Here is a 24,605-nt window from a genome sequence, read left to right as displayed (position 1 = left end):
CTTGTAAACCGAACAAGTGCTACACCTGGTTTGGAACTGTTCTGCAAAGCCAACAAAAAGGCAGGCATAGCTGGGACCCATACGAGTGCCCATGGCTACACCTTTAGTTTGGAGGAAATGGAAGGAGCCAAAGGAAAAATTATTAAGATAAGGACTAATTCCGCTAGATGGAGGAGAGTGGTGGTAGAGGGGAATTGGTTAGATCTGGAATCCAAAAAGAAGTGGAGAGCTTTGAGACCTTCCTGATGGGGGTATGGAGGGAAGGCTGGGGCGGGGTTCTGAGTTGGATGATCAGCCATGATCATAATAAATGGCGGTGCAGGCTTGAAGGGCCGAATGGCCTACTCCTGCACCTATTTTCTATGTTTCTATGAACATAGGTGGGAAGGGATTGAACAAGGGGGGATAAAACAGTGTTGAGGTATGCAGAAATGAGTTTGGTGGGGCAGGAGCAAGCTGAGACAATGGGTCTACCTGGACAGGCAGGTTTGTGGATCTTCGGTAGGAGGTAGAAACGGGAAGTGCGGGGTGTGGGAAATATGAGGCTGGTGGCAGTGGATGGGAGATCCCCAGAGCTGATAAGGGTGGTGATGGTGTGGGAGACAATAGCCTGGTGCTCCTTAGTGGGGTCATGATCGAGGGGTAAATAAGAGGAGGTATCAGCGGGTTGTCGCTGTGCCTCAGCAAGGCAGAGGTCAGTACGCCAGACTACAACAGCACCCCCCCTTATCAGCGGGTTTTATAGTAAGGTTGGGATTGGTGCGGAGGGAGTGGAGAGCAGAGCGTTGGAAGGAGTGAGGTTGGAAACCTCGCACAAAACACACAAACAATTGTACTTTTAACGTTTTTGTTGAACACATTATTTCATCATTCACAGTCCTAGTTGGAAAAAGTATGTGAACCCTCATATTTAATAACTGTTAGAACTTTCTTTAGCAGCAATAACCTCCACCTGGCGTTTCCTATAGCTGCTGATCAGACTTGCACAGTGGCAAGAAGGAATTTTAGACCATTCCTCCATACAAAACTGTTGCAGTTCATCAATATTTTTGGGATACCTTGCAAGAGCAGCCATCTTCAGGTCATGCCATAGCATCTCAATTGGGTTAAAATCCAGACTACGACTTGGTCATTCCAAAACACCAATTTTCTTCTTTTTAAACCATTCTGTGGTTGTGTTTTGGATCATTGTCTTGGTGCATCATCCAACTTCTACTAAGCTTCAGATGATGAACTACTACCCTGACATTCTCCTATAAAATGTCTTGATGCAGTTTTGAATTCATTACTCCCTCAATGACTGCAAGCTTTTCAGGCCCTGACATAACAAAGCAGCATCAAACTATGATGCCTCTTCCGCCATGTTTCACAGTTGGGATAGGTTTTTTGTGTTGGTCGCAGTGCCCTTTTCCCTCCAAATACAGCAATGTGCATTTCTGCTATAAAGTTCTTTTGTCTCATCTGTCCCAGAGCATTGACTTAGAAGTGTTGTAGAACATCCAGGTAGTCTCTTGCAAACATGAGATGTACAACAATGGTTTTTGTTGGAGAGGAGTGGTCTCCTCCATGGTGTCCACCCATGAATACCATTCTTGTTCAGTATTTTTCCTGTAGTAGATGCATGAATGGAGACTTTGGCAAGTTCCAGAGATTTCTGCTGGTCTTTTGCACCCCCTTCAGCATTGCACGTCATGCTCTTGGTGTGATCTCTACAGGACGTCCATTCCTAGGGAGAGTAGCAACAGTCTTGAATTTGCTCCAATTATAGTCAATTTCTCTTACTGTGGACTGATGGAACACTTAGATCTTTAGAAATGTTTTTGTAGCCTTCTCCAGCTCCAGCTTCTCTACAATTCTTCTTCGAAGGTCCTCTGAAAATTATTTTGATTGAGGCATGGTACACATAATCATATCTTTCTTGAGAAGAGCAGGCTCTGTCAATGACTTGACCTTTATAGACATAGAAACATAGAAAATAGGTGCAGGAGTAGGCCATTTGGCCCTTTGAGCCTGCACCGCCATTCAGTATGATCATGGCTGATCATCCAACTCAGAACCCTGTACCAGCTTTCCCTCCATACTCCCTGATCCCTTTAGCCACAAGGGCCATATCTAACTCCCTCTTAAATATAGCCAATGAACTGGCCTCGACTGTTTCCTGTGGCAGAGAATTCCACAGATTCACCACTCTCTGTATGAAGAAGTTTTTCCTAATCTCAGTCCTAAAAGGCTTCCCCTTTATCCTCAAACTGTGACCCCTCGTTATGCATCTTTTTTACAGGGCAGGGCACCTCTAAAACCTACACCTCCAATCTCATCTCACTGACTGGAACACCTGACTCCAAATAGCTTTGTAGAAGGCATTATACCAGAGGTTCACATACTATTTTGAACCTAGACTGTGATTGTTTAAATGGTGTACTCAGTATTGCTGAGAAGTAGTACAATTATTTGTATGTTATTAGTTTAGGCAGGTTGTGTTTGTATATTACTGTGACTAAAATGAAGATTAGATCACATTTTATGAGTAATTAATGCAGAAAACCAGGTAATTGCAAAGAGTTCACAAACGTTTTATTGCAACTGTACGTCTGGTCTCATCGATATATGAGAGACTTCACTGGAAGCACTAGGATACAGTAGATGATCCCTACAGATTCACAGGTAAAGTGTCGCCTCACCTGGAAGGACTGTCTGGGGCCCTGAATGGTAGTGAAGGAGGAGGTGTCAAGGCAGGTTCTGCTTGCAAGGTTAAGTACCAGGAGGGAGATCAGTGGGGAGGGATGAGTGGACAAGTGAGTTGCTTAGGGAGTGATCGCTGTAGAAAGTGGCGGGGGGGGGAGCATGGAGGAGAAGATGTGTTTGGTGGTGGGATCTTCAAGGAGTTTGTGTGTGTTGCTTTTGTTTACCATTAGTATGTGGAAGTTAGATTTTTGTTCCAGTTTTGTTATTAATAAAAATAGGGCTACAGAGTTGGGTGAGCGTTTCTCTCTGTAGCCACTTGTCGGCTATTGCAGTGGGGTCCGTGAATGGGTGGTGATTCATATTTGTTGGAATTTCAAAATGGCTAAAATACAAGAAAGGGGTTTTTGGATTTCATTGATGTTGGTACAACTATTGCTGAATTAATAGCAAAGTGCAAATATTTTATAACAGTGTCGGATTTTGTGAATAAAACATGCAACTCGTTTTATGTGCTTAACAGAAGCTGCAGCCCTTTATTTCCATTACGAGCAAACCAAAGGCAGTTGCCTTAACTGATGTCATTATGTCAGGGACCATCTTTTAAAGTAAACACTGTGTTTGACTTGCGTAGAATGGTTTCTATTCTGAACTCGCGAACACGAGAGGGCACAGTAGGTACAGAGGAGATGTCAGGGTAATTTTTTTACGCAGAGAGTGGTGAGTGTGTGGAATAGGCTGCCAGCGACAGTGGTGGAAACGGATACAATAGCGTCTTTTAAGAGACTCCTGGATGGAGCTTAGAAAAATAGAGGGCTATGGGTAACACTAGGTAATTTCTAAAGTAAGTACATGTTCGGCACAGCATTGTGGGCCAAAGGGCCGGTATTGTGCTGTAGGTTTTCTATGTTTCTATGAACAATATGTGTCATCTGTCACCCATTACATTACCCTACAACAGATAATTGATCTGGAGGTGTATGATAGTACAAGAAAATGGCATTGGCCTGGGAAAGTGTTAGGAGTGGAGTCCATGAGGGTGTATTTTGGGACTCTATCTATGATTTGAACAAAAACAACATAAAACTAGTTCTTACTGGCACAATAACTCAAAGCTAGAATAACAGGCTTTCTCATTGCTCAGCCCTCAAGGGTCTTTGGCCTGAGGAATTAACTTTATTTCATCTGTGGAAACTGCGTGACCTGCTGAGTGTTTACAGTGTTCTCTGTTTTAATATGAGAATTCTAGCATCTGCAGATTTTAAAAAACTCCATTGTTAATCTGACACAAATGTTGGCGTCACTGATGTCAATTTGAAATGGTTCAATTGAAGATGTATTTGAGCTCCCCAGTTATACAATGATTAGATGAAATTACAGACCATGATTTGTGCTGAATTAACAGGTCTCCATCAGATGACACTTCAATAACAGTTGGCTTCTGCAGTATTCTTACTGCATTGGAGGAAAAGGTCAAAGCTTTGTTTTCAGTTGATTGTGGCATTTGTTCCTGGAAGTTTACATTTACTGGGCGTTATTGGCCTTGATCTTGACAAGTATGTACATTATGTCCGTAAACCTCCTGTCATGGTTTAGGTGAAGAGAAGTTGTGTTGAAGATTCCATTAAAAAGTGAAAAGGGAAGCTGGCTTGTTTGTAACTATTTGCAAGTTGTGTGTGTGATTTAACCATGATAGTCAACATTATCTTGCTTTGAAAAAATACTGCAATGTAAACTAAAAATCCTAAAATGCTTCAGAGAGAGAAAAAAGGTTTTTAAATTTAGTCTTTGTGAACAATTTAGGACTATCGAATGATATATAGTGCTAGAATGATTCTCCAGCTTTAGTGAGTCATAACCTTACAAATGTAGCATAAATATTATCCATTTGTGTGTGCTTATACCAGTCTTGTCTAAATACTGAGACAAATCTGAAATAAGTATCAGACATTGATAAGTGCTGAGGTACAAAACTGAAACTTGACCCGCTTTGAGGTAAACATCTTAAACAGGAGACTGGCTTCTGGTGAATAGTTACCTTGCTTATTTACATTTTGATTTTTTGCATTGAATACTTTTTACAAACCTTTGTTAACATGCTGTTACTAATTTTAGAAAAATTCTAAGGATAAAACAAGTCCATTGAAGATAAAATAATGGCTTTCATCTGTGACACTCAAAGCAGTCTACTTTTTTTTTCAAAGGTCATTTTTGTTTAACTTAAGTGTAAACTGTGTCTATCTGATCTTAAATCTTTTCACAGGATTAGAGATGTAACTAATGTGGCTTCTACTTATTACATTAATATTCTGATATTGATTTTTATATTTTACAAACTGTTGTGCTTTAGTTGCTATGAGAACAAAAAAAAACCATCACGGCATGTCCATCATACACTTTAATCAGTGAATGGTGCCTTTATCCCAAGGACAGAAGGAGGAGGAGACAATAAAATGAATACTGAAATATTCAACAATGACGATCAACATCTAAGATATTCACTCAGGAACAAAAGAGATACTGCAGATGCTCGAAACCTGGAGTAACACATGCAAAATGCTGGAGGAACTCGGCAGTCTTGATGAAAGATCTCAGGCAAAATGTTGACTCTTTATTTCTCTCCATAGATGCTGCCAGACCTGCTATTTTGAGATATTAATTGTTTAGTTATTTGTTCCTACCAATTCACTGCTACACAACTAAACAGATCACTGCCAGATGCCACTTATCTATATAGTTGTGTAATGTGACTCTTAAGAATCTGTTAGATAATAAAGTTCAAAGTAAATATGTTATCAAATTACCTGTCACTGAATTGAAAATACACTTGGACTAAGATGTTAACTGTCCTGTGCTATCACCAGTGGGATCATCAGTTGATCTGCCACCTGCCTTCAGGAGTTTCGGCCCACTTATGATCAAGACTCCCTCAAGGTGGTGGGCCAGCAGTGCTAAAGCACCACCTTCCACTGGCATCTGCCTCTTTCTTTCTTTCTTTTTAAATCTTTTAATTGAATAAGTATACAAAGGGTAAACCATAAAGGCACTAATACACTTAGAAATTACAGGAGATATTAATACAGAAGAAAAAATTGATACAAACAGTGCAATTTAAACATAAAATAATATGGTAAAATAATAGTATACTGATTTTTATATATATATATCAATAGAGAAAAGGAAAAAAAACCCAAAAAAAGAGCCCCCCAAAAAAAACCCACCGTGCAACTAAACTAAAAGCAAAGCAAAGTAATGGGCTAACTTGGAAACAGGTGGAGTTAAAGAACTTAAAATCACGTCCTCAAACCCGACCTCCATTAAAAACAGTTTAAAAAAAAAAGGCAAGAAGGGAATATAAATATGGAACAAAAGAGAAAAAAAATTACATTAAATGAAAATATTGAATAAAAGATCTCCAGATCTGTTCAAATTTGTGAGGAATCATAAAGATTACTTCTAATTTTCTCCAAATTTAAGCATAATATTGTCTGGGAAAACCTAAAAAAGGTAGTTGGAGCATTAGGCTCTTTCCAATGTTGTAAGATACATCTTTTTGCCCTTAAAGTAAGAAATGCAATCATTCTACGGGCTGAAGGGGAAAGATTACTGGAAATTTTAGGTAATCCAAAGATAGCAGTAATAGGATGAGGAGAAATATCTATATTCAATACCTTTGAGATAATATTAAAAATGTCTCTCCAAAAAGTTTCCAGAGTAGGACAAGACCAAAACATATGAGTTAAAGAGGCTATCTGCCCCGGACATCTATCACAAAAAGGATTAATATGAGAATAGAAACGAGCTAATTTATCTTTGGACATATGTGCTCTATGAACAACTTTAAATTGAATTAGGGAATGTTTAGCACAGATAGAGGAAGTATTGACTAATTGTAAAATCTGCCCCCAGTCATCCACGGAAATAATAGAACCCAATTCTTGTTCCCAATCTGACCTAATCTTATCAAATGGAGCTTTCCTAAGTTTCATAATAATATTATAAATAATAGCCGTTACACCTTTCTGACATGGATTTAGGTTAATTATAGTATCTAAAATATATGTAGGTGGTAACGTCGGAAAGGAAGAGAGTATAGTACTTAGGAAATTTCTAACTTGTAGATATCTAAAAAAAATGTATTCTTGGTAAATTATATTTATTAGATAATTGTTCAAAAGACATAAGGGAACCATCTAAAAATAAATCCAAAAACCGTGAAATACCCTTAGTCTTCCAAATTTGAAACGCACGATCCATGAAAGAGGGAGGAAAAAATATTTTACCTAAAATAGGGATCGCTAGCCCAAATTGGTTGAGATCAAAAAATTTTCTGAATTGAAACCAAATACGCAAGGTATACTTAACGATCGGGTTAGAGACCAATTTAAGGCGTTTCAAATCAAAAGGAAGAGAGGAACCTAAAATAGAGCCAAGTGCATAGCCCTGAGCAGATTGTAATTCTAATACTACCCATTTAGGAATGGATAATGTATCTTGGTTAAGTAACCAAAATTTCATATGTCGAATATTAATTGCCCAATAATAGAATCTAAAGTTAGGTAATGCTAGACCTCCATCTCTCTTGGCTTTCTGTAAATGTATTTTACCCAATCTCGGGTTTTTATTTTGCCAAATAAATGAAGAAATTTTAGAGTCAACTTTATCAAAAAAAGATTTTGGAACAAAAATCGGTAATGCCTGAAATACATATAAAAATTTTGGCAGAATAAACATTTTAACTGCATTAATACGACCAATCAAAGTTAAATATAATGGAAACCATTTAGATGAAAGTTGAGTAATATGATCAATTAAGGGTAAAAAATTAGTCTTAAATAAATCTTTGTATTTACAAGTAATTTTAATCCCAAGATATGAGAAATAATTATTAATCAATTTAAATGGAAAGTTATGATACAAGGGAAGTTGTTTATTAATCGGAAAAAGTTCACTCTTACTAAGGTTTAATTTATAATCTGAAAAAAGACTAAATTGTGCTAATAAATCTAAAGCAGCAGGGATAGATTTTTGAGGATTAGAAATATATAAAAGTAAGTCATCAGCAAAGAGTGATATTTTATGGGACTTTAGGCCCCACATCTGCCTCTATCAGAGTTGTTGGTCGGTTCCATCCAACAGATAGTCTACTCTTAAGATGTCTATGCAACTACTGAAGGGTTTGCAAAAGATGGATATACTGTCTGACTATCTGCCCCTCTGGACGTACTTGGTCCACACCCATGACGATCCTGTCTCTGCTGCCTCAGCTACAGCCCTGCTGGTTGACTTGATCTCTCTTCTAGTGAAGCCAAGGTCACGCAGCCACTTCTGGAAAGTGAACGCAATAAAGCCACGGCAACCTACTTCAAATGGATAGCATGAGACCTTCCACCCTCTGCTCTTAATTCTGCATACTTGGTTAACTTGCACTCATGGGCTTCATCGATGTTGTCTTCCCAGGGGACTGTGAGTTTGCCAATAACCACTTCTCTACTGGTGTCAGACTGTACGATTATATCTGGACACAATGTGGTGAAAGCTATCTGCTCCGGGAAACTGCCTTTCCCATCCAGGTCAGCCTTGACACACCAATCATTGGCTGAAGAAAGTATGCATGATCGTGGGCTTGCACTGTATATCCTTGACTTGGAGTCTTCTATCACAAATGATATGTGCTGTTCTGTGCAGCATAGGGCATGAGATAAGTTGTGCTGCAGTACTTTCTGCTTAACTGCTTCTGTTACAACTTTGAGAACATTGTTTTGTCTCCAAGTGTATATGCTGCTGGAAAGATTGACTCTGCATGCACTCAAAATATGTTGAAGTGTTCCCTTCTTGCAACAAGCAGCACACCTGTCTGTCTTACCTTCATACCAGGTGCTGAGGTTGGTAGGTGTTGGGAGCAGGTTGTACGCTGCTCTGCATAGAAATGTGGAGCGATTCCATCTGCTGCAGAACATTCCAAGATAGATGTCGTTGTTCAACACTTTCCCACCAGGTCCAAGCCCCTTGTTTGGCTAGGCCAGCTGTTTTAGCTAACCTCTTCTCTTCTACCTCTTGTATTTCTTGCGTTACAAACTCACAGCACTCCTTGCCTATAGAAGATGGCCACCACTTGTGGGTTGTCCATCCGAGTCCCTGGCGGCCTAGCTGGGTAGCCCCAACCATCTCCTTGTGCTTCAATCTAGACTCTGCCTCAACTGCTACATGGGCTGACCACTTCCAGCCTGATCTCACATCCGGCTGGGTGTTCTTGATGACAGGGTCTTTTGAGTCTCGAAGCATCAAGAATGATCTTACCTTGGCTACCTTGACCTCTCAACGAGGGATTGCACTGGGATGGTAAGCTTTGCCTGGCTACTGTGGATTGCTACATTGGTGAGGCTGCTTGGTACTCCAACCCACTTCTTCACATACTTGTTGATCTTCTGTTCCAATGCCTCAATATGGGACATTGCTACTTCATAGACAGTTAGTGGCCACATTATCCGTGGCATCAGTCCGTACTGCAAGCACCACAACTTCAACTTGCCAGGCAAGGCACACTTGTCGACAGACATCAGACCTCTGCTGATCTGTTCTCCTGCCTTTTGAACCCTCTCAGCTCCTCTGTGTACCATCACCCAAGGCTCTTAACTGGTTGGTCCTGAATGGATGGAATCTCCTCTCCACAAAGGACTGTATACAGCCCTGAGATTCATTTTCTTCATACTCAATAAATCCATAATAGAATAAAAACCATAATATAATCAATGAAAGGCCTCACCAACTTGTGGTCAACCAGTATGCAAAAGGTAACAAACTGCAAGTACATAAAGAAATAATAATAATAAATAAATAAACAGTAAATATTGAGAACATGAGATGAAGAGTCCTTGAAAGTGAGTCCATAGATTGTGGGAACATTTCAATGATGGGGCAGGAGTTGAGTGAAGTTATTCTCTTTGGTTCAAGAGCCTGATGGCTGAGGGGTAATACCTGTTCCTGAAACTGGTATGAGTCCTGTGGCTCCTGTACCTTCTTCCTGATGGCAGCAGCGAGAGGAGAGCATGACCTGGATTGCAGGGGGCGAGAGAGGGGAAATCCCTGACGACATTGCTTAATGGTGAGGAGAGCTTTATCTGTGATGGACTGGGCTGTATCCACTACCTTACCTTTTGCAGTATTTTCCTACAAAAAGTTCAAGGGCATTGTTGTTTCCATACTTAGCTATGGTGCAGCCAGTCAATATACTTTCCACTGCACATCTATAGAAGTTTGTCAAGGTTTTAGTTGTTATATTGAATCTTTGCAAACTCCTAAAGTAGTGGTGCTGCTATGCTTTCTTCCTAATTGTACTTATGTGCTGGACCCAGGATAGGTCCACTGAAATAACACAGAGGAATTTAAAGTTCTTGATCCTCTCCACCTCTGATCCTCCAATGAGGCTGGCTTTCGGACCTCTGATTTCCTCCACCTGAAGTCAATAATCAGCTCCTTAGTTTTATGCTGGCCTCAAATCCTCTTGTGTGTCAGTTCCCATAACCCTCAATTCCTGCATCTTTCAAATATCTATATCTGCAATAAATAGATGTATTGATATGGCCTCCCTTGCCTTCAGGGGCAGAAAATTCCAGTTATTCACTACCCTTAGAAAGGGAGTGTCCAGACACCTTGGTCTTAAATAACTGATCCCTTAGTTTGCAGGTATAATCCCTTGTTTGTGATTCTCCCACTAGTGGAAACAGCTCAACATCTTATCAAGCCCTTTTAGGATATTATGTGTTCTTTTAACTTCAAGTAATATAACCCCAAACTCTCAGGTTTCTTTAATTAAAACAACCCTCTCATCCCAGGAATTAGCCAGTGAATCTCCTTTCGTTGCCTCCCAATGTAATAACTGGTCTGCTCTTTGCTTGTCCTTTGAACTGCTTAGTGCTTCTGACATTTTGGGGGATGTTTTTTAATTTCATATTATAATTTGAATGCTGATCCTTCTGGTGTGTGCAGCTTCGTTTTCAGATTTATTGTGTTTGTTTTTACCAACTGTGGTCATTGGCACAGCTTGCCCACCTATAAGCTTATTTTAATAGGCCCTTTCATGCGTCATCTTCCCAAAAATGTGCAGATTTATAAGATTAAACCAAGTGATGATGCTGACCTGTTGTCCATCTACTTTTATAGTCATTGTTATTTTGAAGTCAGTGCTTTCCATGCCAAGTCAAATTTAATTTTTACCTTACAAACAATTAGATCTGCCTGCATTTGTGATAAATAAAATGAAAGCAGTGAATGTGAGGATTAAAGCAATTACATTTTGAGTTCATATTTGTGTAGGTGAAAAATAGTGGGATCATTGATTTCGCGTCAGTATTGGGAATGACACTAATTAATACCAGAATATCCTCTGGAATAGTTTAACTTGAGTACTTTTCCAAATAGGTTAATCCATTTGTCAAACCAATCTTAGGTTGACATTAAGAAGACTTCAGTTGTTTAGTGTGTCTGGCAGTGCACTCAGACATGAAAGGAGAAGCTGATTTCACATACGTTACTCTCAAATCTGTCCAAATATAATGCAGTGGCACAGATAGCAAACTAGATATAGATTGAGAATCAGGTTTATTATCACTGACATATATAGTGAAATTTGTTTTGTGGCAGCAGTACAGTGAAAACAGGAAAATTACTATAAGTTACAAAATGAATAGAACTGGGAAGAAATAGTGAGAATGGTATTCATGGATTGTTCAGAAATCTGGTGGTGGAGAGGAAGAAGTGGTTCCTAAAAGGTTAGGTGTGTGCCTACAGGTTTCTGTACCTCACCCCCTCTCCCACCTGATGGTATTTTTGAGAAGAAGGCAAGTCCCAGATGGGGAAGGTTTTTAATGATGGTTGTTTCCTTCTTGAGGCACCACCTTTTGAAGATATCCTCTGGAAGAGGGTTGTGTCTGTGATGGAACTGGCTGAGTCTGCAACCTCTTTCAGTCCTACACACTGCCACCCCCATATGGCAGTGATGCCAACAGTAAGAATGTTCTCCACTGTAATCTCCTCAAACTCCTAATAAAGTATAGCAGCTGGCATGCCTTCTTCATGATTGCATCAACGTGTTGAGCTCAGGATAGATTTTCTGAGTTATTGGTGCCAGGAACTTTGAACTTCCATCCTTTCCACTGCAAACCCCCTTAATGAGAGCTGGTTGTCTTCTTCCCAACTTCCCCTTCCTGAAGCTCACAATCAATTGATGTTGAGTGTAAGGTTGTTGCTCCAACACCACTCAACTAGCAATAAAGTAGAGGCAATGATTTGATCCAATCTGAAGCTTTTCCATATTTGTTTTCAATGTGCTTTGTATTTCAGCATTTTAACTTTTGAAAGCAGTGGATTTATAGTTTCCAAATTGCCTGTAAGTTAAATTCACTGCAGATACTCTGTCCACTGCCTCACATGGTCTAAAGCAACTTTTTCAAAACTTACCATCTTGTTCTTGTTACATACACCTGTTAGGGTGCATTCTCCAGTTACCCTATAAGGTAACCGTAGCCTTCAGCCAGGAGCAGATGTCATCAGGTGGTTCCCAACCTTCACCGAGTGTTTTGACCCTTAACCACGACACTCTCCAGTTGGTGGTGAGTGTTGTGGTTAAATTATTAGAATGCATGACATCAAAAGCTTCTAAGATTTGTAAGGAAGATCAATTTCTAAAAGTGGAGAGGGATAGTTAAATAGTTTTGCACACAGAGTTAGGAACATGTATGCTTGTATCAGATTTAAATTTAGCAGTATTGTGGGAGAGTGGTTTGTATGTACAGGTGGCTGTAAACTGAGTGTTCGTAACCAGGGGATGACCTGTTGTTTTTCCAACTTTCTTGAATTTCTTCACAGGAACCTCCTAAGAAACTTGTGCAAAGTGTGTTGGGCCATGGACAGGTTCACTTGAAAGACTATAAAATCCAGTTTGATGGCATTGGCTATGGAATATGGGAATGCTTTCTTCACAATAGCCTTGAGACTAGGATGTGACTTTCAGAAGTTGCAGCGAAACAATGAGGCTTTTCAGATAGCATGCAGCTGATGGGATTGTCACTGGATCATCATCCATTATTTGCTCTCTGTCAACGTCAAAGCAAACACAACTGTCTGTTAACTCACCAGCTGCTCTTGAACCCCTGCCAACTCTGTGGATCCTTGCCCATCTCTAAACCAGATGTTTTGCAGTAAGATGGTAATATAGTAATCTGTGCACTCACGGCTTATGCCTGTAACATTGTGTTTGCTAGTTTGAAGCCAAGTCAACAGCCAAAATACAATAGATGACCGTTGCTAATTGCAGTTTCCTGGAATTGGATTATTGCTATTATCTATAATTTGCAACGAACTTGCATAGACCCTTGTGGGCTGCTTGAAGAACTGATATCATTAAATACTCTTAACAGCAATTTCTATGTAGGAAACTTGAAGACATGGTAACGAACTGTCTGCTCCTTTTCAATTTTACATCACTTACACATAATTCGACCTATCTTGGCAGATTGGAATATAAGTATTCAGGAATGTAATTTTATATTGACCTAGATAATTTGAAAACTAATCCATTATAAAGTATTTTCATATCCTAAAATCAAATTATTCAAACTTTATTGGAGTATTTCAGGCTACTGATAGATTATTGAAGGATCGATAGGGTGTATTATCATTACTGAAACAGATAATCTGCCCAATTACGCAATGTTGATTGTGGGAACTTGTGCACAAATTGATGGCCTTGTTTCCTACATTGTGACAAAAGCTTCACCTCAGAAAGTACTATACTGCAATGACTTAAAACGAGTCAGAGATAGAACACAAAAACAGACCAACCAAGCCCATGTCAATGTTGCTGTGAGTAAACATTCTGATTTGGGTGTGTTAATTTGGGAATATCTATGTTACTGTTTTTGTTTTGTCTTGGAGATTATCATTGCAATTCTCATTGCTTTCTTTAATCTAAGTCCAATTTGCCAGATAATTTCTTATTCTCAAATTAACAATTAAAATTTTCACTGCTGGGAAGCATTGGCTGACCCAAATGAGTAATCTTCATTTGTAACTTCTTTATAATTTTTGTTGCATGGCTTCATAACACCATTTAGATTAGAAATCTGCTGCAGAGTTGTTGTGTAAGAGGAGGAACTGCAGGTGCATTTCCAACCCCTTCCAAACTCCCCCCCCCCCCACTACCCCTGTGCTTCTAGCAACTGAATAATCTTAGATATTGTCGGCCTTGGAGGGTGTGTGGCCCCAAGGTAATTCTTATGGGAGCCTAAGCCTGCTAGTAAGATTCAGTGCTCCCAGTACAGGCAGATTCTACCCATTACTGGAGAATATGTGCAATCGAATTCAAAACATTTAAATGACTAGGACTATCACATGTGTAAGTTGTCACCTTACTGTTTCTGTAACAGCAACATCATTAATATTGACTGCTGTTAACACACCAAAAGTTTGTAAAATCTGTACAAAATGGAGCTATATGATGAGCCAGTCGTTTTGTGCAACTTCAATGAAGGAATAATCAAAAATATCTTAATGATTTGAATTCCTATGTTAATTTGCTTTTACTCTCTGAATGTGAGTGAAGCTCACTGAATTTCACCTTTACTCTGAGTGTAAATAGGTGCCAAGAACAGGTCATGCAGTCCTTTGCTTGTTCCATCATTCTGTCTTGTAATGACGCTTCCCTTCTCTATGTGACTTTGATGCACTAACTCCATATTGTATCTCTTGATTCCCTTAATGTCTCCCAATCTCTGTCCTGAATATTTTCAACAACTGAGTCTCTACAATTCCTAAGGTTTGTTATCACTGTGGGTGGAGAAATCTCTGCCCTGAATATTCAACCCCTTACTTTGACAGTGTGCCTTTAGATCTGGATACACCAACCAATGGAAGCCCCATTAGAATTTTGGATGTTTTTGTGGAAGTGCCTCCCATTCTTCTAAATTCCAGAGCATGTAGGGCCAATCAGCTTAGTCTTCTAAAGGCAAACATCCCATTGCAGGAATTAATCTGGTGTACTTTTGCTGCAGTTCCTCTATTGCATATATATTTTTTCCGAGGTGGGAGACTGCACCAAGTGCACAATAGAAAAAGTGGTAAGTGATTTGTCTCTGAGCCTACTTTGCCATTCAACATTATCATGGCTGATGTTGTTCTGAGTACCACATTCCTCATCCCCTAACCCAGCAATGCCTTTATTTTACCACCTTCTTAAATACTGCAAATATTCCACATGGTAATAGATCCTCATTAAGCCACATTTAAAGTGTTTCTATGATCATGTTAGGTGGAAAATTCCAAGATTTTGACACTGAGAAGTTGACAGAACAGCTTAGGCAATAGGGATTTCATAAAGATGATCAATGAAACTGAACAGATCCTCCACAGATTACATAATGGAAGGACAAAGTCACTTCGATCACATTCCCCCATTCTGATGTTTGGTCTGAACAACAACTGAACCTCTTGGCCATGTCTGCTTGCTTTTATGTATCTGAATTCCTATGTTAAGTTGCTGCCACGTGATTGGCTGATTTAGATTTTTGCATCGATGAGCAGGTGGCCTAATCAAGTGGCCATTGAATGTATGTTAAGTCGCCTTGGCTGTGAGAGAACATACTTCATCCATTTGTAGTTGGGCTGGAATATTTCCCTTCTCTTTAAGTATTTCAATCATTTGCCATTGAAGTAATCATTTTCCATCTATTCTAGATCTTCAGAATCATCAACATTTGTCTGGGAACCCCCCCTGAAACTTTTACATGGGAATTCAGAGACAAAGAAAAAAACTACCATAAGATTGGGCCAATCACACCTCTTCAGTTTTACCAAGAACATGTGAAGCCACTTTTCAACGTGAAAGACAAGGTAAGAGGAAAAAAAGAATCTGCAGAGTTCTTGCCAATTTCATTAATTTGAGAGCATAGAAACTAGGCAAACGGATCTGAAAAATCTGAACATCTTTTAGGAAGGTTGAGGGTTGATTATAATACAGGTCTTAAAATTACAAAGGGCCTTGAAAGTTCATATCATTTGCATTTGAATGGAAGAGCAAGAATCAGAGACCAGTGTAAGATAGTTACCAACAAATCCAATGGACTTGGGGGGGGGGGGGGGAAACTACTTTACCAGAAAAGTAGTAGGAATACAGAACTTGCAATTGGCAATTGAAAAAAAAATGGTCTGGATGTAGTTGCAGGGAGGTTGGGAGGAGGTTTGAGTGGTAAACTACTACAATGGCCTGATGGGCTTAAATGACCTAAAGCCAAACTGAACTACAGTCACACTTATGCTCCAGTTATCTTCTCCCAACCACTTTGTCCAACTCCTCTCTTCTATTTTGCTCTGTCTGTTGTATCAGTTTTATTGCCTTCTTTGTTGGGTTTGCTCAGCAATAAAAATCATGCAAATATGAGATAAAAACAAAGCACTGTAAATACTTAGCAGACCAGGCAATACCTGTGGAGACAGAAACTGAGTTAATGTTTCAGACTAATGACCTCTAATTAGAACTGATCTCTGGCTTGATTCCTGGGTTGAGAATGGAATTAAGGCTATGTCCACACTACGCCAGATAATTTTGAAAACGAAACTTTTTCTCTTCGTTTTGACCCTCTGTCCACACTAAAATGGCGTTTTCATCCCCCGAAAACGGTGATTTTCAGAAACGGTCTCCAGAGTGAATAAATCTGAAAATGCATAATATCCGTTGCAGTGTGTACGGGGTAACCGGAGCTTTTTAAAACTGCTGTCATGACGTGCCAGAACAGATGGCGGCAGCGCGGCATTTCATTGTTTTCTTCTTCTTCTTATATTACTATTACTACTTTATTGTCGCCAAACAATTGATACTAGAGCGTACAATCATCACAGCGATATTTGATTCTGCGCTTCGCAGAACCTAACAATTTCAGAACAGACGGCAACGAGACTGAAGCCAGAAGAGTTAGAAATGTACTCACCAAATACTTTGACCCATAGCTTACTGAATAAATAAGTGTACTCACTTTGCCCTGTTTTCTGTCCTTGCTTGTATGAAGGTGGTTTACCTATTTATGCAAGTACTTCTGTGACAATGGATGTATTTCCATACAATGTTACATTAGGCTGTTATACAAAATAACACTGATGCAGACATGTTTTATACATTTAACAAGGTGCTTTATTAATACAACAGAGTTGGTCAGTTTTTCAATGTTCGTTGTCAGCCAGGTCATACTGTCTGTGAACTCCCTGTCGGTTGCCTCCATACACTCCAGTATTTGTTTTTTTTTTAGTTTTAAGTCGTCCTGCATGAGAGCCAAGAGCAATTCGTTTTAAGTTTTTCTACTCTGTAACTGGACAAATGCGCACTAAGTATACTGATTCCTCTTCTCCTGTTTTCTGTGCGTCCTGCGCGTGCCCAGTAGAGCAGATTTGCCCAAATATCCGTGTTAGTGTGGACAGAGATATTTTGAAAAACGCTTAGTGTGTACGCCTGTCATTCTTACTCGAAACCAGCGTTTTCAAAATTATCTGGCATAGTGTGGACGTAGCCTAAGAATGCAAGGTGATCTCATTCAAGTATATAAGTTTCTTAGAGGGCTTCATACCCATTGTCTTCAGCCTGGTTGAAGATTTTGCAATGAGAGGACTTGTTTTAAAGTTTGGACTACATTTAGAAGTGAATTCTTCACTCAGTGGGGTGGGGGGGGGGTGAGAATCTTTGTAAGTTACTTTAATTCAGTGAAAGATATGGAAGATAATCTATGACCATGGTGAGTCCAGAGGAGCTGTATGATTAACTCTTCCTTGCATTCTCATGATGTCGCTTGTTGGTGGATTTCAGTACATTGGCTTTTGGAGAGGAGAAGATGGCGGCGCGACGCAGCTCGCAACAGCCACTCCGGTGGTGATGTCTGTTATTTGTCAAGTAGGGGGCCGTGCACAATCCTGATTTGATGGAGACGGACGTGGGAGCACGGAGGGACAACTGGTGAAATTTCTGAAATGTCTGCTTCGCTGCTGCTGCTACTGTGTGGTCCGAAATCTCCGGAGGGGAAGGCCCTGAGTCCTCGGCTTTGCTTGTTGCTTGGCAGAGGATGGTGCTCGGTGTCGAAGGGCTGGTTGGAGGCTCAAAGTTTTCAGACGGACTCAGAGTCTGCTGCGGTCGGGTGCTTTCAATGGTGCTGCATTGGCAAGTTTGCGGCGCTTGGAGGTTCATGGCAGGGAGAGTTCCTCCCTTCTACCGTCTGTGTGAGATGATGAGGCTATCAGGACTTCGAGACTTTTTTTTTACCGTGCCCATGGTCTGCTCTTTATCAAATTACAGTATTGCTTTGCACTGTTGTAACAGTTATAATTATGTGGTTTTGTCAGTTTTAGTTTTGGTTTTTCCTATGTTTCTTGTGATATCATTCTGGAGGAACACTGTATCATTTTTTAACGCATGCATTTCTAAATGACAATAAACAAGGACTGAGTGTCCTCATAATCTAAATCTAATAAAAATCAATAACAGAAAATGCCAAAAGGCATCCCATAAGTTCCTTGATGTTGATCACTGGTGTTAATGATACCAGGCATAAACAAATAACTTTTGGGCAGTTTGCAGAATGATTGATTTTGAGCTCAGTTTTCCAAGTTTGTTACATTTTGCCAGCATTACCCACAATATTTAAGAATTCTTGTTGTTTACTTTATAGGTGTGCTTGGTTAATGACCCTAGATCCTTCAACCCCTATGGAAAGCTGTACACAGTAGATTTTCTGAATAACATGTCAGATGCAAGCAAGACTTTGTATGTCAACCAGCCGATTGAGATGTTGAAGCAGATGGCCGCTGCTTCCATCAAAGATGGAGAGGTTTGTGTATTTTAAAATGTATCCTCTTTTTTAGAGTTTGTAATGAAATTAAATCATTGACCAAAAAAACAGTGCAGTCTATCCCAATGCAAACCTATAGAAATACTTGTTATCAATGGGAAAACTTCTGCAATGCTTGAATTGGCCACTTAATGCAGATTAGATTAGCTTTGTTTGTCACATATATATTGAAACATACAGTGAAATACATTGTTTGCGTCAAATCAAATCAGCGAGGATTATGCTGGGCATCCTGCAAGTGTAGCCACACTTCTGATACCATTATAGCATGCCCATAACTCACTAACCCTACTCCTACCTTTAGATGTTGAGGAAACTGTATGGAGTCCTGGGCACATTGAGCTGTTCATGTCTTCACAGTCATCACTTTCTGTAATAGGGAAATACAGATCTTCAAGATATGATTACCATATAATTCAGATTTGGAGCTGAGGTGGGGTGGAATTACAGGTGGATTCTCTGTGTGGGTCATGTTACGAGAATACACATAAAATTAAGATGTTTGCTGGCCTGGGTTAGCATCAGTGACATCAGCAGTTGGTCTGCCACCTGCCCTCAGGGGAAGGAGAGATAAGGAACAATGGAGCAGCGTCTGGAGATGTGTAATGAAGGGACGTGGGAGAGAGAGAGCTGTCTGGAGCGGCTCCCCCTTTGAACCCTGAGCTGTTTGAAGTGATGGACAGGCGATACCCCAGCAGGGGGATAAAAAGGGACAGGTTCGCTAAGACAGACACACACGCCACCCGAGGTAACGAGACCCTGGAAGCGGTGCGCCTCTCACGAGTGGGTGAGAAGTACCAGATAACGACAAGGGTGGAAAGGTACGATCAGCGGGAACCCGGTGTGTGTCCGCCCTTGCCTGGGTGCCGGGTTCACTGCAGAGGATCGACCGCATCTGGAGGAGGGGTCACAGTCGGTGACCTCAGGTGACATCACCAAGGACCCGCCCAAAAGTTGCTTGTGAGCAATCTCGCTGGTCTGTGAGTGAAGCAGTGTTCTGAATGATCAGTTGTTCCTGTTCCCTCTCTCTCTCCCCCCACGTTGTCCCTCGCCATGGCAACGATTACTGCGAACTGAACTGGACTGAACTTTGAGTCATTTTGAAATTTGGTCATTTACCCCCTAGACAACGATAGAGCTTGATTGATGCTGTTATCTTAATTCTGTGCACATGTGTGGTTATCATTGTTGAACTGTTGCATTTATTATCCTTACGATTACTGTGTTGCTTGTTTCTTTAATAAAACTTTCTTAGTTCTAGTACTCCAGACTCCAACTGAGTGATCCATTTCTGCTGGTTTGGCAACCCAGTTACGGGGTACGTAACATAAGTGGGGTTCTCGTCCGCGATTTTGAACGCTAAATTTGGGACGGAGTAAATTGATTGGGTTAAAATTCCCGAAAGAAAGAAAAGACAAACAGCAGAAATGGAGGTTGAGGAATTTATAAAGGCGCCGACCTTGGAGGCATTAGAGGATGCCAGGAAATCGGAATTGATAGCTGTGGCCAAACGGGTGAATCTTGCTAAGGTAAAGTCGACAATGAGGAGAGAGGAGATACACAGAGCTATTGTAGAGCACTATGTATCTAAAGGTGTGTTTCCCCAAGGTGAGCTGGGGGAGGTGTCTATTGAAAAACCTGCTGGAGACGCGGTACAGGTACAGCTTGAAAAACTGAGACTCGAGCACGAGTTCCGGGTACGACAGTTAGAACACGAAGAGAGACAGTTAGAAAGGCAGGAGAGAGAGTCAGAAAGGCGGGAGAAAGAGAGAGAGTTAGAAAGGCAAGAGAGAGAAAGACAGTTGGAGAGAGAAGAGAGAGAGAGGGACAGACAGTTGGAGAGAGAGGAGAAACAGAGGGAAAGGGAATTTGAGCTGGAGAAGTTAAAGATAAGGGCCGAGCAGGGGCTCGTGCCGAACCAAGGTGGAGGGTTCCGGGCGACCCAGGAGGTTAGGCTGGTTCCCCCATTTGACGATACCGACGTGGATCGGTACTTTCTCCATTTCGAAAAAGTGGCTATAAGTCAGGACTGGCCGAGGGATAAGTGGGTTGTTTTACTTCAGAGTGTACTGAAAGGGAAGGCCCAAGAAGCTTACTCAGCTTTGTCCGCGGAAGATGCCCAGAGGTATGAGGTGGTGAAAGAGGCCATCCTCAGGATTTATGAGTTGGTCCTGGAGGCATACCGGCAGAGGTTCCGGAATGCGAGGAAGCAGTGGGACCGCACGTATTTGGAGTTTGCTCGTGAGATGCAAACACATTGTGAGCGTTGGTGCGCCTCGAAAGGGGTGGAGGGGGATTATGACAGACTGCTGCAGCTGATTCTGATTGAGCAGTTTAAAGGTTGTGTCCCTGAGGGTATGAGACCCTACCTCGATGAGAAAGAGGCAGCCACGTTAGCCGCAACTGCTAAGTTAGCGGATGAGTATGCGTTGACGCATAAAATGAAGTTTGCCCCGAGTAAAGGCTACCAGAAGGGTAGTCAGGACGGAGGGGAGAGTTCGCCGGAAAAGTCAGAAAGTAAGCCGGGGACTAGTGAGAAGGATAAGGTAGACCGGGAGCAGTCTGGCAGGAAGTCTCCTGGGGTCGTCTGTTATAATTGTGGGAAAGTCGGACACTTTGCGTCCAGGTGCTTTGCCCCAAGGAAGGAGACGGGGAAAGGAAAAGCGGAAATTTTGAATGGCTGTATTGAGCTGTTAAGCGAACCGCTAGGGAAGGACAGGTCTGAAAAAGTCCAGGAAGGGCGCGAGAGGTTTATCTCGGCCGGATTGGTGTCAGTGAAGGAGGGGTTAAAACCAGTTCCAGTGCGGATCTGGAGAGACACGGGAGCGTGTCAGTCACTAATACTGAGGAGTGTATTAGAGTTTAGCTCAGAGACCCAGACTGGGGAGGTAGAGGTCAAAGGTGTTGGGGAAGGGACAGAGTCAGTCCCTTTGCACCAGATACACTTACAGAGCAACCTGGTCTCTGGACTAGTCACGATCGGGGTGAGGTCCGAATTACCGATGAAAGACGTGGAAGTCTTGCTCGGTAACGACATCGCCGGGGGAATCGTGTTCCCAGTCGTGAGATTGACAGGTCAGCCTGCCAACAGTGAGGCCCCGCCCATGGACTCACAGGTTTATAGGGCTGCGGTAGTGAATTTAGCTGTGGTGGTAAATTTGGCTGAAACGTTTCTGCCAACCTTGTATGAGACAGGGTGTAGTGAGATAAGAGGTAGTGAGGGAGCTGGGACGGACGTAGCAGTAGCCAGGAAAGAATTTGTGCAGACGCAGGAGCGAGACGAGGGGCTGATGGTTTTGGCAGAGACCGCTCTCTCTGACACAGCCTTGACAAGCTATTGTGCGGAGGAGGAAGTGCTAAGGAAGAAAGGGAAATCAAGTACAGCATCTGCAGATGAGGAGTGGGGGGTGGTGCAAAGAGTTATGGGGATGAGGTTTTTAACATGGCCCACGAGGTACCCCCCGGTGGACATCTTGCGGTGCTGGAGGAAACAGTTGGTGGAATCATGAAAGAGATTTACCGGCTGCCCAGGGGGAAAAATGTTATTGATCATGACCGACGCGAACTGAGACGGTCACCGGCTTTTGATATGCTAACAAACCTAGTCGGTGTTAGCGTGGAAATCAATGAAGCTAGGGGCCCCCTGATAAGAGAAAAGAACCATTTTGAAAAGATTAGGATGGGATCGGTCAGATGGGAGAAGGCTATTGTTTTGGCCAGGTCTACTGATAAGGTCTCTCCCTTAATCCCCGAACAAAGCGAATCTTTAGAAGGAGTAATTAAACGACTCGCACCTATGTGTTTGATTGTCCCGAGGAAATGCAAAGAACTGGGACGTTGGGTTATGTCTGTTACAATAGGGCAGCCCAGTAAAGAACACTCATATATATTGAGTAATTCAGTGACTAAAGGGCTGATGACCACAGAGGTGTGTATTGGCAATTTAATACGGCTGTCTGAAGCCAGTTTGACAGTGAACCTTGAAAAAAATGAATTCGGCCACATGAGGGTCACCTACCTGGGAATTGTGGTGACACAGGGGCAGCTGGCAGTGATGCAAGCTGCAGTGCAGGCTATCGCTGACCTCCCAACCCCGACAGACAAGAGGGCCCTCAGAAGGCTCTTGGAGATGGTGGGGTACTGCAGGAAGTTTTGCAATAACTCTGCGGTCAATACCCGTCCCCCTCCTACTAAGCCCTTGCGAGAGAAAATTGAGTAGGAATGGGACGACCCTTGTTGTTGTGGTCCGGGACAAAACCAAATGAGAGGTTACATTGGTCGCAATTCATCAGTGTTTTTGGCCACTATGAAGTTTGCTGAGTTGGAGCCTGGTCTAAGGGATTATTAATAACACGTGTAAAAGGAACAGAAAATGTGATGACTGTCTGTCAAGGTGTTGACAGCTTCAAACTCGCTGTGTTAGCCAAATGGCTGATAAAGATGTATATTGTGTATGTATCAAATAATGTAGTCATGTTTGTAATTTTTACCTCTCGGTAAAAATCCTTAAAGGGGGGAAGTGTTACGAGAATACACATAAAATTGAGATGTTTGCTGGCCTGGGTTAGCATCAGTGACATCAGCAGTTGGTCTGCCACCTGCCCTCAGGGGAAGGAGAGATAAGGAACAATGGAGCAGCGTCTGGAGATGTGTAATGAAGGGACGTGGGAGAGAGAGAGCTGTCTGGAGCGGCTCCCCCTTTGAACCCTGAGCTGTTTGAAGTGATGGACAGGCGATACCCCAGCAGGGGGATAAAAAGGGACAGGTTCGCTAAGACAGACACACACGCCACCCAAGGTAACGAGTCCCTGGAAGCGGTGCGCCTCTCACGAGTGGGTGAGAAGTACCAGATAACGACAAGGGTGGAAAGGTACGATCAGCGGGAACCCGGTGTGTGTCCGCCCTTGCCTGGGTGCCGGGTTCACTGCAGAGGATCGACCGCATCTGGAGGAGGGGTCACAGTCGGTGACCTCAGGTGACATCACCAAGGACCCGCCCAAAAGTTGCTTGTGAGCAATCTCGCTGGTCTGTGAGTGAAGCAGTGTTCTGAATGATCAGTTGCTCCTGTTCCCTCTCTCTCTCCCCCCACGTTGTCCCTCGCCATAGCAACGATTACTGCGAACTGAACTGGACTGAACTTTGAGTCATTTTGAAATTTGGTCATTTACCCCCTAGACAACGATAGAGCTTGATTGATGCTGTTATCTTAATTCTGTGCACATGTGTGGTTATCATTGTTGAACTGTTGCATTTATTATCCTTTCGATTACTGTGTTGCTTGTTTCTTTAATAAAACTTTCTTAGTTCTAGTACTCCAGACTCCAACTGAGTGATCCATTTCTGCTGGTTTGGCAACCCAGTTACGGGGTACGTAACAGTCAGCATAATGAAAATGTTGTTCTTTGTGCAGTTAAATTTTGCTGCTAAATCTGCAAGTTTAAGCCACAAGTGCACTGCAGTTTTGTGAGGAAAAGGTATATTATTTGTGCCCTCTGGTTGGCATGGAAGCAGAGGACTGAATGGCTTGTTTTCATGTTTTTTGATTCTATTACTATGAATATAATTGACTGACTTAACAAATTACAATCTCATTTCTCAGCAAGCTTATCAGAGCTGTTTTATCTTTGAGATAGTATGTCACACCATGATCAATTTACACCTTGAATTATCTCATTTCTTCTTTCTCTCTGTAGTTCTCTCTCACTTTGTCTTTCACACAGACCTATTTATGTACCTTTGTATAGGGTATGAGCAGTTCCTCCTGCTTTGTGTAACTCTGGTCGTCTACTCCATACTTCCTGGATTGGAGTCACTTCTCACACCAGAAGATGGCTCTCTAAGATTGAAAACAGTTTTTTTAATTTCCAGAAATGTCTTGTAGAGGCTTGCTGCTTGATAGGCTTCCTACCTATGATGCAGAATTTTTTAATTAGAGTTTCGCGATCATATCAATAGTGTGGCTTTTGTGCAATTGTAGAAGCCACTGTTTTCTTTAAATTTCTTTACAAGTCCTTATTGAAATGGGATTTGTCATTAAGC

General features: G+C 41.7%; 1 protein-coding gene across 2 annotated transcripts in view; it reads left to right on the top strand.

Moving 5' to 3' along the window:
* The window catches only part of blmh (bleomycin hydrolase), an 88,157-nt gene that overhangs the window by 34,917 nt on the left and 28,635 nt on the right, over positions 1-24,605 (top strand). For both annotated transcript variants that reach the window (XM_063031108.1, XM_063031107.1), the window contains 2 exons: positions 15,415-15,570; positions 18,387-18,545. In XM_063031108.1, coding sequence (XP_062887178.1) covers positions 15,415-15,570; positions 18,387-18,545 — 315 coding nt within the window. The remainder of the gene's footprint in view (positions 1-15,414; positions 15,571-18,386; positions 18,546-24,605) is intronic.

Source organism: Mobula hypostoma, chromosome 23 (assembly GCF_963921235.1).
Source record: "Mobula hypostoma chromosome 23, sMobHyp1.1, whole genome shotgun sequence".
Taxonomy (NCBI): domain Eukaryota; kingdom Metazoa; phylum Chordata; class Chondrichthyes; order Myliobatiformes; family Myliobatidae; genus Mobula; species Mobula hypostoma.
Note: the sequence above shows the minus strand (reverse complement) of the source record. Positions and strands in the feature narration are given on the sequence as shown.